Source organism: Monodon monoceros, unplaced genomic scaffold, assembly GCF_005190385.1.
Source record: "Monodon monoceros isolate NGI ecotype Baffin Bay Population unplaced genomic scaffold, NGI_Narwhal_1 Super_Scaffold_2, whole genome shotgun sequence".
Taxonomy (NCBI): domain Eukaryota; kingdom Metazoa; phylum Chordata; class Mammalia; order Artiodactyla; family Monodontidae; genus Monodon; species Monodon monoceros.
Window position 1 is genome coordinate 46,144,083 of NW_021703776.1, and position 16,042 is coordinate 46,160,124.

The 16,042-nt window shown below is 42.6% G+C and overlaps 1 protein-coding gene across 7 annotated transcripts in view; it reads left to right on the forward strand.

Annotated features, from left to right (window-relative positions):
• SLC25A13 (solute carrier family 25 member 13) overlaps positions 1-16,042 on the forward strand; it is a 332,699-nt gene that overhangs the window by 195,714 nt on the left and 120,943 nt on the right. For all 7 annotated transcript variants that reach the window (XR_003795231.1, XR_003795234.1, XR_003795232.1 and 4 more), the window contains one exon: positions 962-1,101. Coding sequence is in view for 3 of the 7 variants with exons in the window: in XM_029233546.1 (XP_029089379.1) it covers positions 962-1,101 (140 nt within the window). In the remaining 4 variants the exon portion in view is untranslated. The remainder of the gene's footprint in view (positions 1-961; positions 1,102-16,042) is intronic.

A 16,042-nucleotide genomic window follows, 5' to 3' on the forward strand; every position in this document is an offset into this window, starting at 1 on the left:
AATTTACCTCTTTTTTTAAATAGTTGCAAAGGGAAAAAAACAAGGTAGCAGGCACAGTTTGCTCATAAAAGCGAGCAGGGTTGGTAGATATATTTAAAGATGTGAAGGCCAGGACAAATTCATTAATATAATTTGTGTCCCTTTACCCTCCAAGCATACACTCATGTTGGGAGGCGGAGAGACTAGTAAATAAAAACGTGAAGCTTTAGAAAAGTAAGGTTTTTCATATTGTTGTTTTCTGTTCTCTGTCAGTCCTCTTACAGTTTTGTGGTAGAGGCTAAAAAGAGGGGAAGAATCAATACTACAGTACATTTGGTAGCCCATCTTAAAATGGGATTATTTGGACCATTTGAGAACTTCTGTCAAGCCAGAGTGTGCAGGATAAAGTTAAAGGATGGGGCTGTTGGCTGTTCTTCCCGTTACCTTTAAGTGTGGCCTGACGAACAGTGGAACTTTTTACAGCTTAAATAGAGTCTTAGTGCTGTTGAATATATGCTTCAAGATTTATATCTAACTGATTTCTAAATCCTCAAAAACATTTTAATAGCTTGTTAAAGAGGACTATGTTTCAGACTTGTGTAGTGTTCTATGTGTTTCTGTATGTATATGTGTGTTTCCTGCCACTAAAGATTGAATTATGTCCCCTGTGCCTAGAAAATAATATTTGTTGAAACAAAACAGATGACGATATGAGATTTAGCTTATTACTTTGGTTTGCGACTGCCTTTTAGGGCTTTTTGTGTGTGTATGACTGCTTGATTTTTTCCTTTTATTGGATGGCGTTATTAACTTTGACTTCATGAGACTCCCAGTTCTATTTCTGCCATGATTTTATAATCTGTGTTTTTAAAGTTGAGTTACTTTTTATACAAAGAAAGTAGCAATATCCATTTAATAACAGGTTTTATAAGGAAGAACCCAATTTGCTTTGTTTTAATCAACCTTTCTTTTCTCTTTTCAGAGGACGTTAAGCAAGTTTTTGGACAGACCACAATTCATCAACATATTCCATTTAACTGGGATTCAGAATTTGTGCAACTACACTTTGGAAAAGAAAGAAAAAGACACCTGACATATGCGGAATTCACTCAGTTTTTACTGGTGGGTCTAGCCCTTATAAAAAGTTAAAAAGAGTGAATAAGTAAAACTAGGATCGTGATGCACATTTGCTAACCCTGGCCAAACCATCCTATTTGGAAGTATTTCTTTATTAGTATGTAGAAACTATAGGATTAAATAGACTCTTACAGACTCTGCAGAACCCCTTCCTGCTTAAATGGAATACACATTGAGGACCCAGGAAATCAAGTGATGTGCTGAAAGGTCACATAAATCAGGAGGGACACAATCAGAACCTGAACTCTTGGCTTATGACTGGTTCCGCCACTACTTACCAATATTTTGTTTTCGCTTGGGAAATGGACAGGTGGCATCATCAGCATCTAACCATAGCATCATTTCACCTGAGGCCTTTCTATAGACAAGACACTGGAGCTAGACCCCAACTGCATATTGGAATCACCTGGGGAGCTTTAAAAACTTGTTGTTTGGGTCCCCCATCTCTAGAGGGGTGTGTGTGTGTGTGTGTGAGAGAGAGAGAGAGAGAGAGGGAGAGGGAGAGGGGGAGAGGGGGAGAGGGGGAGAGGGGGAGAGAGGGAGAGAGGGAGAGATGGAGGGCAGGGAGGGACTGCTTGGGCCTTGGGGTATTTAAAGCTTTTCAGGCACTTCTGTTGTGTTGCCAAGTTAGAGGATCACTGTTCAGAGCACTAGTTGTCCGTATCTGGGGTTCAGCTCTGTGGGAGTTACCTACATCTCTGGGACGCCCCTGGCCCAGTCCCTCCTGACTTCCTCTCTTCACTCCCTGCTTCGTGATAATTTCACTAGGCCACTGATGATACTAACAGAAGGCTAGTAACAAAATATGATCACAGTTTAGTTTTCCTCCTGAAGCATAATTTTAAGACTGTGTTGATTCGGATATTGTTTAGTCACTAGAGATCAATATCTAGATAATGTGTAGGTCTATGTGATAAACCACTCTTTCTTTCAGATTTTTATGCATTTGTTTTGTTTCTCTATTTTATTAAATATAATATTTAAAAGGCTTGTTTAAGGGAATTAGTTTGCTGTGTTTAAGTCATGGGTCTTGAGGAAAAATTTGCCAAGGAAACCACCTTTTTCTTCTTTTTTTTTAAAAATTGAAATGTAGTTGATATACAATATTATGTTAGTTTTAGGTGTACTACGTAGTGGTTTGACATTTGCATACATTCTGACATGTTCACCATGATAAGTCTGGTAACCATCTTTCCCCATACAGAGTTATTACAATATTGACCATATTCCTAATGTTGTGTATGACATCCTCGTGGCTTCTTTATTTTATTACTGTAGGTTTATAGCTCTTCATCTCCTTTGCCTATTTTAGCCCCGCCCTCCCCGATCTGCCTACCCTAAACTTCTCTTCTTTGTTATTAGTAACATCAGCAGTGGGTATCTTGGTGGCCTGCATCCTTCCTGCGCCTGTGACCTTGCCAGAGTCTTCTGAGGAGTGGTTGGAAGCACAGCTGTGGGGCGGAGGTGGAGGGTACAGGGACACACGTGCACCGTGCCCTGTGCTTGTTCACTCAGCATTTTGTGGTCTCCATTCTTAGGCACAGTGTATGTAATAGGTTGACTTTACTAGGTGCTTCTCTTTTTGACTTTCACTGGTATCGTTATGATATCTAAAATTTGTCACGCTTTGTAGTTTGCTTTTATTTTCCCAGTCTTTGAAAACCTAAAAAACAAGATGTCTTAAACATGCCTTTGTATTTATTTTAAAATGTGTTAATGTCTATGAATTCCCATTTGCAGTTCTATATAAACATAAACCTGCTTAAATAACTCAGGTGGAGAATGGAATGTGAGTTGTTAGGTTTGTGCTCTTGTTTATACAAGACATCGCACTGCAGTAGGAGGTGGTATTCATTTTGATGAGGAATAATTACAATAATGCTGTTGAGACAGATGCCTCCAATTGACTTTATGGAACACAGCCTAATTAACTTTTAGTCTTAATGGGATGTTAGCAGTGGTAAGGATGATCAGGTTTCCCTTTAAGCAAATATCAATTATGCCGAATTGAGTCAGCTGTAATCCACTCAGCTGCTTCTAGGCCTTCCTCAAGATATGGATAAGCCAGAGGCAAAGATGAGATGACTCAGGGATTACTGATTAGGTTCCCAGCTGCAGCTTGTGGGGCATTCACTTGTGTTGGACTCCGTTCTATACTGGTGAATACACTCATCCCTCAGTGTCCGGCATGGGACAATTTTGACTTTGTAGCCAGAACGCAAGTGCTAAACTTTTACTAGATTAAAACGGTCTTGGTAGGTAATTAGGGCTTTGCTTTTGTGTCCCACTCCAGGCCCAGAGTTGAAGGAATTAATGGATGTATCATGATAGACTTGCTATGAATGCCGATGAAATGCCAGTTTTGGTGTCTACCATTGGGTCACTGTCCCACTGCCCCCATTCAAATGCTTCCTTTGCTTTCTTTGAAGTCTTTTCTGAATGAAGGTAGAGCCTCAGACCTCAACTTCAAATACTTTGTTCTTTGGGGCTCTTTTCTGGATGCAGGGACCTTCTTAAGGATGTGAGTAAACGTAATCTCCTATGTTTGGGGCTCTTGCTTTATCAAGCACGTGCCCTCCTTTCTGCTGTGGAGCAGGGCTCAGAAACACAGGCACCAGCTCCCTGGCTGGCGCCAAGGTCGTGAAAGAACTGCCACCATGCATGCCACTTGCCTGTCACCTGAGGAGGAAAAGGGGCAGCCAGCCGTAGGGTCAACTTCACAGTGCTTGTGACCTCAAGGAGCATGTTGTCGAAAACACCGGTCAATCCCACTGAAGGGCCTAGAAGGTATCAGCCTCACACTCTTGTGTGTTAACCTGTGCTTATGTATGTGCACGTGTTTGTGCCTGGTGAGCAGTGCAATTCTCTGCAAGGTCAGCTTTTTTCCCCTTCATTTAAAAAATATTTTATTTTATTTTTAATTAATTATTTATTTGGCTGTGTTGGGTCTTTGTGGCTGCGCACAGGATTTTCTCTAGTTGCAGTGAGGGGGGGCTACTTTTCGTCGCAGCGCGTGGGCTCCTCATTGCGGTGGCTTCTCTTGCTGCGGAGCACGGGCTCTAGGCACACAGGCTTCAGTAGTTGCAGCACACGGGCTCAGTAGTTGTGGCTTGTGGGCTCTAGAGCGCAGGCTTCAGCAGTTGTGGCGCACGGGCTTAGTTGCTCTGCGGCGTGTGGGATCTTCCCAGACCAGGGATTGAACCCGTGTCCCCTGCATTGGCAGGTGGATTCTTAACTACTGCGCCACCATGGAAGTCCTAAAAAACATTTTACTGTACGGAAGCTGGTGTGAGTTTGTTATAAGCCACCACGTGGCTGTGAGGGCTCCACATGTTCACATGTTCGTCTGGGTACTGTCTGAGGTGGTTGGTGCCGGTCGTGGGCATCTATTGGATGCTGAGCTGGAATGTTGTTTTCTGTGCTTTGGTTATAAAATTCATAAAGTGGTGAATCAGTTTGATATACTTGGAGCTAAATTTGTCTTGTTTGTACTTTGTATCTAAATGATAGTGTTGAAGCAAGTAGCAGGGACGCAAAGCCTCCCTTCTAGAGTCTTGGTAGGGAAGGATTTCAGAAGGGAGTGGAGCCGCAGTCCTGTTACCCCATCCTTAATACTGTTGCATCCACTGCTGCTATCTTTTTTGTGCCGGGTTCTATCATCTCCACTTAACTGCATGAGTGATGGTGTGTACGTGTGAATGTGAATATAGTTTTATATGTTGCAGTGTATGTGTGTGTATTTTAAAATAGTCTATAAGCCTTTCCAACACATCTGTACTCTCAGCTCTTAGGGCAAAGCTCTAATTTTATGGTTACTAGTTTAAAAATGGATTTTAATACACTGAAAACAGTATATTTAGAAAACAGTTCTGAGAAATTTTCCTATTCTATGCCTGCTGGAACTCCTGTTCATAAATGGTATTAACATAGAACTCTCGACCCTGTTTTGAAGTATTTTTGTTATTGTTACTTGCATGAAGCAAGCCACCCAATTCATCTAATGTTTGCTGAGGATGTAGGATTTGTCAAGAGGCCTTGTGCAAAAGGCTCAGAGGTGCAGAGGTAACAACTTTTGAAATACTTATAATGTACAAGTCTGGGCGCGTGTTCCTATGTTTATTCGCCTGACAGCTCAAAAAGCACAACTGCAAACAGATATAAAATGTATACCCTATGAGGATGCTCTTCTATAACAAAAATCTTTAAGGGTTTGTAGCATAAACCCTTATGGCAGGTGTAAGCCCGAAACCAACATTCAAAGTGTGGTTAGAGCAGCCGTCCAAAGTACAAAATTAAAGGGCCAGATACTACTATAAGGTCTATTTAACAGACCCATTTTACAGATGAAGAGTCTGAGGCCTTTTACTTTAGAGTCTCTTAGCAGTATCTCATTTGTGATTTCGATTTGCATTTCCCTAATGACTGATGATGTTGAGCATCTTTTCATGTGCTTGTTGCCACTTGTACGTTTTCTCTGGAGATGTGTCTGTTCAAATCCATTACCTTTTTCTTATTGGATGGGAGTCATAGGCAGTTGTGAGCACAGAGTGAAAGAAAGGCCTCTTAAGTTTTTCTGCCAAATTATTCTGTAGAGTCGGTACTGAGAGTCACTCTCAAAAAAAGAAGTCATAATAGCAACAACCTTTATAATCTACAAAGTGGTTTTAAATATCCTGTTTCTGATGCTAGCATCCCCCAATACCCTGAGAGGTAATTATAGTTATTTCCTATTATATACAAAAGAATAAACAGACTCTAGGGTAAAATTTTGCATTTACAGGTAATTTTACAGGCAAATGCTCATGGTTTTCAATGGGGTCCCAAAGGAGTACCCCAAAAGAGTACAGACCTGCTGTTCTAGAGCTTAACTTCTTCCATAAGATCACAGGCATGTGAGGGATTAAAAAATATGATGCCATTACCACTATACTCCACTATGTTGTCTCCAGGGCCATGGCTATGAAGTTAGTTTCTCTTCCTGGAAAGGGCCATGTTTCTGAATGGGGATGTACAGTCATGCATTGCTGTACATTTAGCATTCCTGATCCCGGCCATTAATTGCCAGATATGATTATAAAAAAGCCATAGCAATGGGGCTTCCCTGGTGGCGCAGTGGTTGAGAGTCCACCTGCTGATGCAGGGGACACGGGTTCGTGCCCCGGTCCGGGAAGATCCCACATGCCGCGGAGCGGCTGGGCCCGTGAGCCATGGCCGCTAAGCCTGTGCGTCCAGAACCTGTGCTCCGCAATGGGAGAGGCCACAACAGTGAGAGGCCTGCGTACCGCAAAAAAAAAAAAAAAAAAAAAAAGCCATAGTAGGGGTACGTGTTATGGTTGTTTCCAGTTTTATTTTATTTTATTTTATTTTTTGGCCACACTGCACGGCTTGCAGGATGTTAGTTCCCCGACCGGGGATCCAAGCGTGGAGTCCTAGCCACTGGACCGCCAGGGAATTCCCCTGCAGTTACTTCTTGATAATGGCTTATAATCGTGGGTATATATTTCACATATAATTATTACAGTTTAAAAATCATCTACACATAGGAGTTTCTAACGGCTCTGGTCTCAGGATAGAAAAGTCTCAGATTACTACCCAATGCGATATGCCTGTTAACTAGAAAACTGTTTCTGTTAACTACCTCTCCTGTAGCATTTTCCAGCTTAGAAAGTGCTTTGGCTTGTGTTGGTCTTTACAATTGCCTTAGGTGTTAAGCAGTTGCTATTGTTTCTGTATGAAAGATGAGCATGTAGAAGCTTGGAGGAGTTTTTTTGTTCAAGATGAGACAGGTGGAATAGAAGTTGGTTTTAATTTTCCTAAATCTGTAGCAGTGTTTTCAAATTTTGTGTAAAATGTTTCTGAAGTGATTTTAAAAGGCAGTGCCCTGGGCCTCTGTCCCCACCAAGGGTCTGATTCAGTAGGTCTGGATAGGGCCTAAGAAATAGCCTTTCAAACAGGCGTCCTGAACTGTGATGTTCCAAATGGTCCGAGGGCCACACGTTGAGAAACATTGGTCTAGATGACAAAACCCTGACTGTTTAAAAGCACAGAATCTGGTGTTCAGGTCTCATCCTAAGGCTGATAGGGAGCTAGGAGAGGCAAACATGATCAGATTGGTGTTTCAGAAGGACTGCTCTGGCTGTTGTGTGGACAGTCAAATGGAGAGGGATCTGACTGGGAGAGGGAGACCATCTGGCCGTTCTGCAATCCAAGAGAGAAATGACTATGGCTTGGGTTGGATGGTGATGGTGATGAGCTAAAGAAAATGGGTTCAAGAAAAGTTCAAGACATGGGCCTGACCAGGCTTGGTGATCTGTTAGTATGGGGACAGTAAAGGATATGCAGAACTCATGGTTCACTCCTGGATTTTAGGCTTGGGCAAGTGGGAGGATGGTGGTGATTTACCAAGACTGGGAGCACAGGGGGATGGGATTGAGGACATGTTGGTGAAGGCCTGTGAGGAGTGCTTTGCATGTAATCACCACTGATCATTTCATGGATCCAGGAAATTTCTTCTGTTTTCAGAGCCCTTCCTCCTATTACTGTAGGAAGAAGAGTCATGCACAAATCAGCAGCGCTCTAAATTGGTGGCGAGGCCAGATTTTGAAGGTGGGATTCCATTAGTTAGCCAAGAAATGAGATAGCTGGCTTGGGAGGGAGTGGGGCTAAAAATCCTCTCTAATATCTTCTCATCAAATAGAGTTTAAGGGGCTTCCCTGGTGGCGCAGTGGTTGAGAGTCCACCTGCTGATGCAGGGGACACGGGTTCGTGCCCCGGTCCGGGAAGATCCCACGTGCCGCGGAGCAGCTGGGCCCATGAGCCATGGCCGCTGAGCCTGCGCGTCCGGAGCCTGTGCTCCACAACGGGACAGGCCACAACAGTGAGAGGCCCGCGTAAAGCAAAAAAAAAAAAAAAAAAAAAAATAGAGTTTAAGAATGAAGTTGTCTGATCCAACAGAAAGTCCTCATCACAAGGGTGTGAGTGTTTCACCATAACTTTATTCAGGTCCTCCTTTTGTCAGGAGATGGATGATGAGACCCAGAGAGGTGAATCGTAGTTGGTAGAGCTAGGAGTAGAACCTGGGACTCAGAGCTGTGTCTGGTGCCCCGACCAGCCATTCATATTTGTTAGGACCCTTGTCATCAGATCACGTGAGCCCCAAGCTAGCCCTGTTGGATGCCAAAGCATATGCATGCAAATAAGGCAACTGAACAGTTTTGGTTCTTTTCGTTAAATCAGACCAACCAGTATTTTGGCTTATGGGTCAACAATGGCATACAGACCAACCCAAGTCTTTTGTGTGAAATGGACATTTTGGTTTTCAGGTTCTGCGCCCTAGAGGGCAGAGTTCTGTAAGTCAGCAGCCCCAGGTGCTGGTGGTGTCCCACCACCAGCGTGTCCCTCTGAAGGCCAGAGATTTGCTGCTCCTAGTAGTGAGCTGTTCTGAGTCATAGGGTTGCGACTATGTATGTCAGGGTATCCTGGTTTAAGGCAAAACTTTCAGCACAAAAGGCTGTGTTGTTAAAAAAGGAATTGCTCCCCCTGCCAGCCCAACATCACCACCAAACAAAAGAAAACATAACCTTCAACCATGGCAACATCAAATTCTCAAGCTTTGGAATTGAAAGAGCATTTCAGGTGTTAACAAAAAACAATCCTTTGTAGTAGAACTTGCTGAAGTCACAATTGTTTAAACAGGCCAGTGTACCACTAACAAAGTCCTTACTTAGGATTGAGTAACCCAAGCCATTTGTGCCGCCCCCCCCCCGGGTACCCCAACTTGCCATCTGTATTAGTTAAAATATCTAGACCCTGGATCTTTAGTAGCCAGAGACCATGATTATATTTGCATTCTTAACATGGGTGTGATTTTTATGTTGATTTTAAGTTGGACCAGATGGAGTCTGTGATACAGCTTTGGTACTGCTTCATAAATACAGTACCACTTGATGTTCCAAAATGAAATAATGAGTAAAGGCAGCTAATGTTGTTTTGCCCTCAGCTTCTCCAAGAGACGAGATTGTGTTTTGTGTCCAAATGGAAACCACTGCTAGTTTGGCGCCGAGTGACCAGAGATGGGGGAATAGCCTGGTCACTTGGAGAATTAGACACAGGATTCATTTCATTCGCACTGCGCTTTCTGCTCTCTGGGCAAAGGAAATCAGAATTCATTGTGCTTTTGTGTCCGTGGTGTTCATCAGCTAGCTGTTTTGTTGAGTAGCCTGTTGTGCAGGCTTTTACAGTAACATCCTGGTGAAAATGAACACACCATATAGCTGTTACCCACTGTGAAGTTTAACGTTGAATCAGAAGAGCGAGGAAATGGAGATGGAAAAGCTCTGTACTGGTTGTTGTCAAGGTGTTGCTGTGTGCGCAGTGTCACATGCAGCACTGCTACTAAAGACCCTTTTAATTAGAGACCCCACCCAGTGAATTGGAGATGAAATTTCACGCTGAACTCTGGAAGTCTGACTGCATAGGCTGAATGTGGGGAGCACAGAAAAATGTTGAGAATGGGAACTACTTATCTCTCTACCTATTGCATTGCCAAGTTCCATTTTTCACTCAGTTTAAAAATATGTGGATCTTTATTTTAACTAGAATTTTTTCCTCTAAATTAACATAGGATTATGAAAATGATACTTATATATTAAATGGTAGAGGTCCTGATACTTGATGTAATATAGAATTTATTTGAAATAGGGCTAAATATAATACCATATTTTATAAGCAAACCTTCTTTATACATTTTTATTCCTCATTTTCATAAATAATTACCTGCATTTTCCCCAGAATTCTTCTACCACCACCCCTAAAAAGGAATTCTTTTGAATTATATCTTTGTTGATAACCCGTTATTAAAGTTTTAGATATACATTTTTTAATTTCAAAACTATACAAAACACAAAAATGCAAAGTAGTCAGGGGTGTTTTTTGGTGTTCTTGGCTTTATAATATAAGTCTAATATAAATCATCTGGATCTGCTGCTTGTTTTGAGGGTCTGTTGGTCTTTTTTTTGTTGTTGTTGTTCCTGATAAATTGTTTTCAGGCTGAAGCACGAACTTGCGCGTCTGAATAAAGGTGGAGAGAATTTTTGCATTCAGAATATACCCACTTGAAAATTGGAGATTATTAAGGAAATGACAGGCCTGGAACTCTTAGAAGCATGAATGTTAAACCAAAAGTGGTGTAACCCCTATATATGTGTATTTCTGTACAGCTAGCAACTCTGAAGAGTTTGATTTTTTTTTTTTTCCCCCTCCTGCAGCATTCTGAATGGGTGTGTTAAAGTAGTTGGAAACTGCTACAGTAGAAGCCTAGTCCATTAATCATCACGTACCGGAATAGAGGGAACAGAAAACAGCTCACTGGCAAATGTAAAGAGGAACTGGGCCTCCTTTCACGTGTTGGAGCCTTAGAGGTGGCCGTCCAGCTCCTTGCTCTGTGACCTCCTGGCCTTAGGTGAAGGAGGGCCCTTTCTCTTTACAGTCCTTCCTGGCTCCATCAACAGCATTTAGGAAGCGCCCTGTGGCCTGTTACTGACAAGAGCTCTCTCGGGAGAGCCGTGCCTTCATTCCAGCTCTCTGGGTTTTCCACAGGGTCTCAGGCCATCGATTTTATTGTCTGTACTCTTTTAGGTATTGCTTCCATTTTTGTCATCTGCCTGCTCTTCCTATGCATTGTAGATGATCTCATCCATTTTTACAACTTTTTTTTTTTTCCTTTTGGTTTTTGGTAGGCCTTCCCCTAAAAGGAACGGGCAGTCCACGTAGGATAAGGATATGGCTCTGGAGCCAGACCGCCCGGCTGCATATCCAGTTTCATCCTTAGCGTCATGCGACCCTCAGCTGCTCTTTACCTAATTTTTCCATCTACAAAATGGAGGTGGTGGGTAATCCCACCTTATAAGGTTATTGAAAGATGAAGCAGGAAAACGCAGCTGTCCCTGGAGCATAGCCTGTGCTTAACAACAGTAAATGTTAGCCTTTGGGTTTTTTTTTTTTCCCCCTAAAATCCTGTTGTCTGCATTTCTCAGATTTACATTTCGACCTGTACCTCTGGCTTTCTTTTGTTTGTAGCTGGAGGCAAAGCTTATCTCACTCCAAGTTTCTCCCCGGTCAACTACCTCATCTCTTTCCCCTTAAGTATTTTCTTTTGTGGTAGATTCTCCTATCTCTCCCATCATCCAAGGTGAGAATTCTTTAAGCAACTCTTGTTCCATTTTTATATATAAATCACCACGCAAACTTTTCTTAAAATCTCTTTTCCAGTTATCTGTCCAGATCACTTATGATCCTCTTACTTATAGTTTTACCCAAGGCAGCGTACGTTAGTGGTTGGAATTCTCAGGTTTGGAATCCGACAACACTTTGGTAGATCTCAGCCTCTCCCACCTCCTAGCTGTGTGACGTTGTACTAGTTACTTAACCTCCCTAAGCTTCGGGTGCCTCTGGGAGATGAAGGTGTTATCACTTCACAGGATTATTGTGAGGCTTGAATGAAGTCCTGTCTTTGAAGTTCCTGGCAGAGCCCCTGGCCTGTAGAAGTGTTCAGGCACTCAGCTGTTACTGTTATCCTCCACCCTAACTGGTCTTCGTCTCTGTTCCTGCTGTTGGTTCAGAATGACTTAGCAGAACTGTTCCTTACCTACTAGGTGATTTTTTTTAATGACTCCAAGAACTTATATTGGAACTGACTTTAGAGGTTTTTAAACCATTCACCTTGACCAAAATCAAAGCTACTTTTTATTAAGTGCCGGTCGCACGTGACATCTAGTTTTTACCACTCGGTGCAGTCAGGTGTTGCTGAGGCTCTGAGATTAAACACATTTCCCTAAGCCCTCCCAGCGAGGAGCGCCATGACTGATACTTGAACTCTGCCCATTCCTGTCCCAAACTTCAGATTTGTCATTATAACAGATTGCTTCCACAACCCCCTGTATAAAATGCAATAAAATAGAATATGAAAAAATAAAAAAATAAAATTCCTTGACGTATGTTTCTCAGCCAGTAGTTGAACAGGTATTTCCAGTGACTGGGAACCCCCTACTTTGCAAGGTAGCCCATTTCATTGCTGAATAGTCAGGTTAAATACTTCTGTGTTTCGTGCTGAAACCTGATCCCTCTATCTTCTCTCCATTGATTTTTTTTTTTTCTTTAAGAAATACAGAGAACCAGTCTAACTTCTTTTTTACCTGATAGTCCTTTAAACCTTTAAATATTTGAACGTAACTGTTGCGTCTCCGTCTCCCATTGTTCTCCTCTCCCCCGCACGAAGGACGAGTTTCTCCATTCTGGTCCCTTTCGTTTTGGAAATGAACGGTAACTACCCATGCTCTAGACACCATGCATACCAAAAGCTCGCCGTCCCAGCTTTACCCCTCTGGACTCAGATCTAGGATGCTTCACTGTCTTGGTAGCCCTGAATAGGGTTAGGTTTTCCTTAAACAGCTGTAGAGGTGCCAATGGAGAGCTTTGATGTTAAGTCAGTCTACCGTGAGTAGTGAGCCTGGCTCTTTGTTTCAAAGGTCATTCATTCTTGAATTAAGTATTTGTAGAGTACCTGTATGTTAGCTCCCCCCAAGGCCTCCTTATTGGTCTTTCTCCTCCTCAGTCTCTTGAGGTCGTGGGCAAGGCTGGGAGAAGGCCCTTTAGATTTGGTTTCTCTCCTCCATGGTCTCTGCTATTGTTAGGAGGACAATCCTGGTGTTTGAGAGCGCATCAGAGACTTTTGCCTTAATGAAAAAGTTTGGGGAATTTTATTGTTTTCTCGTGAAAATAGCCTACAGAAAAATCTAGAGCACTGGAATACTTTAAAAGCAAATTGAATGTTTATCTTCTTATAGCTATGAAGACTCCTAAGTGTCAAATAATATTTTGTAATCAAATTCCTGACAGCAGCATTATCCAGGCTTCCCATGCAGTGTTGTGGGGTATTAGGAGCAAGGTCAGTGCAGCGGGACTGCCTGGCTTTGAATTCCAGCTTTGCTGCTTCCTGTCAGTGAGACGTTCGTTTCCTCACCTGCTACAGTGGGGTTAATAATAGTTCCTGCCTCATAGGGTTGCTGTTTATCACTACAAAGCACTTTAGAACACTGGCAGGTAATGTATGCTTCCAAAATGCTGTTATCGTGGCTGTTTTATCATTTGAGGTAATAGTTTTCATTTCCTCACCCAGAAGAAGAAATAGTCATGACATAAACAGATGTTCTTCAGAAGGCAACCCCATCTTCAGTAAGCTACTTTTAATTTTGGGGAGACACATAACTAAACGTTTTTACTATACTCTACTATTAGAGAACTACCTGGATCCACCTTGTTTTTCATGGAATTTAGTGTCCCCAATCTTTAAGAACTGTTGGAAATGTGTTCTCAAGTTGTCCTTTGTTAGGGTTAGAAGTGCTTTCTTGTACCGAGATTGCGGGATTCCCGCTACTAAATGTTTAATCGTGCACAGAAATGCGTAGTGATGCCACTTGTCCCCATTACAGACTCACCCCCTGCCCTGCAGTGGGAGCATCAACCCCACTTGGGTGTCTGTTTCCCAGTTAGACATTCTGGATGGATTGGTCTCAGTGTGCCGGCTTCCTGCTCTCTGAGGAGTTGGAGTGACCAGGGAAACTGATGCTGCTTTTGATATAATGATCTGAGGAGCCCCGAGACTATTTCAGTTATAAACTAGGGGAAGTGGTAAATAACTGAACGCACTTTCTGGTATTGTTGAGAGTAATCTTGGCTTACGATAGCTTTAGCAGTGGGTCTAGCGATTCAAAGAAGACTGTGTTCATTTACTTTCAATTGAATACATACTGTGGTCATTTTTCACTACAGGGTGTTTAACAGTTGGTTTCGTCCTTCCTTTTAAATTGGAGACACTTGTACAGAGGACCCCTTTTTGTTCAATACATTGTAATTTGTTCACTCAGTTGGTTTTATACAGTACCTGTCACTGAAGATTATGTCCCTGGTTTATTGAGTACCTGCTATATCTAAAGCATTCTGCCCACACCATAAGTAGGATGAGCAGGACACAGTCTCTTTTTCCTGGCAAGGTGGGGGAAAGACAGGAATGTAAATAACTGATTATAATGTAGGATGGAGTAAGACAAGCCTTATAATTGAGGTTCAGGCAGGAGGCCGCATGATCAGATCAGTTATTTGCAGTTAGGAGGCCTGGTTATATTTACCTAAGTGGTGGCATTTGAGCCACCAAGTGGTAGGATTTCAGGAGCTAGAGCAGAAGGCTATAATCTCCGCCAGGTGGAGGAAAGAGTGTGGACAAAGGCCCGGATGTGTGGAAGGTCTGTCCAGGCTGGGCCTGGGGTTCCCTAGACCAGGCTGAGAGTAACTCCTTGTAGGGTCTGGAGAGCCTTGCTTTGGAGATAGATCTTTACGATGAAAGGTTTCAGCTGAGGGTGACTGAAGTCAGATTTGAGATGCTGAAAGACAGCTGTTGACGTGTGCAAGGTGGATGCAGAGGTCAGAGAGGAGTGCCAGACTGACAGTTGGGCCCATGGTGGCCATTCAGCCGTGGTCTGAGGAGGCCTTGAACCAGTGGTCAGGAATAAAAAGGAAAAGATGCATTTGACTGAACTTTCAAAGGTCCAAGTGGCTTAATGTAGTAACTGGTTTACTCTGGGGGAAAGGAAGCTGGAAAAATTGAAAATGACAGGTTTCTAGGGTAAGTGACCGGGAAAACAGCATGCTAATAATTAAGCTTTGAACATGGGAGAAGGACCAGGTTTGAGGGCTGGGTGGGAGACATATAGTAGGGGATTTAGCGACGTGTGATTTTATGGCCTTTACAAGATACCCCCATGAGTATATTCACTGAGCAGTTAGAAATTCTGGCGCAGCAGATAGGAGTGAGAGACTTGGATCTGGGAGTCAAGCCTTATAAGAAATCTCATAAGAAGACCTAGGGAGGGGAGGTCTTTGCCTAGGAGAGTTGAGTGAGAAGACCTGAGGACAGAGGGCTGACACGTGCCTCCTATTTGAGGAGTGAGTGGAAGAAATACTAGAAAGATTAGGGTCCCAGACGAGAGTTCCAGGCCGGATCAACACTGGCAGATGCTATAACCAAGAAGAGGCTTTTGAATAGGATAAGAACCCTGATTCTTATTATTGTTTTGTCTTTAAAAATGTTTTATTGTAGACACTTTCAAACCCCATAAAAGTAAGGATAAAGATATGATGACCCACGGTGTTCCCACTATACAGCTTCAATTATTATCAATATTAGTCTTCCTTTATCTCCCCACCTTTCTGTGGGAGGAGAAGGGAGATAGGATACTTCAAGGCATTTTCAGATTCATGTCATTTCTCCCACACTTTAGTTTGCACTACTTCATGAGGACAGTTAGTTTTCATAAAACTGTAAGTCATTATCTCACCAAAGTTAAAAAAAAAAAAAAGTTAATTCCTCAGTATCATCTAATAAAACTTTTAAATTTAAATAATTTAAAGTCCTTGAAAGCCACATCCGGGATGCCTTTTAATTTCATAGACATTAGATCTCACTCTGAGGGCCCATTTGGGAAATGGACAGAGTGTCTTGAGGAAGAGAATATAATACTCTCTGCAGAAGGGATGCTTCTCCTACACAGCACATGATGGGTTTTGACGGGAGACCGTGTTTTATTTTTTGATACACTTATCCCCTGAGAATAGCAATAGAAATCTAAGGTTGGGCTTCCTGTCCTTAGATCATATGAATTAAAACATATACCCAATGGCACTGCCACAGTTTTGCCACCTCTGATGCATGTACCATCCAGTTCCTAATTCTAGAGTATTGGTCCTCAATCGGGACATATGGTCCTCTCTGGAGACATTTTTGATTGCCATGGCCTTGCGGAAAAGGGGCTACCAGCATCCAGTGGAAAGAGGGTAGGGATGCATAGGACAGCCCCCATAACAAAGGCTTAAC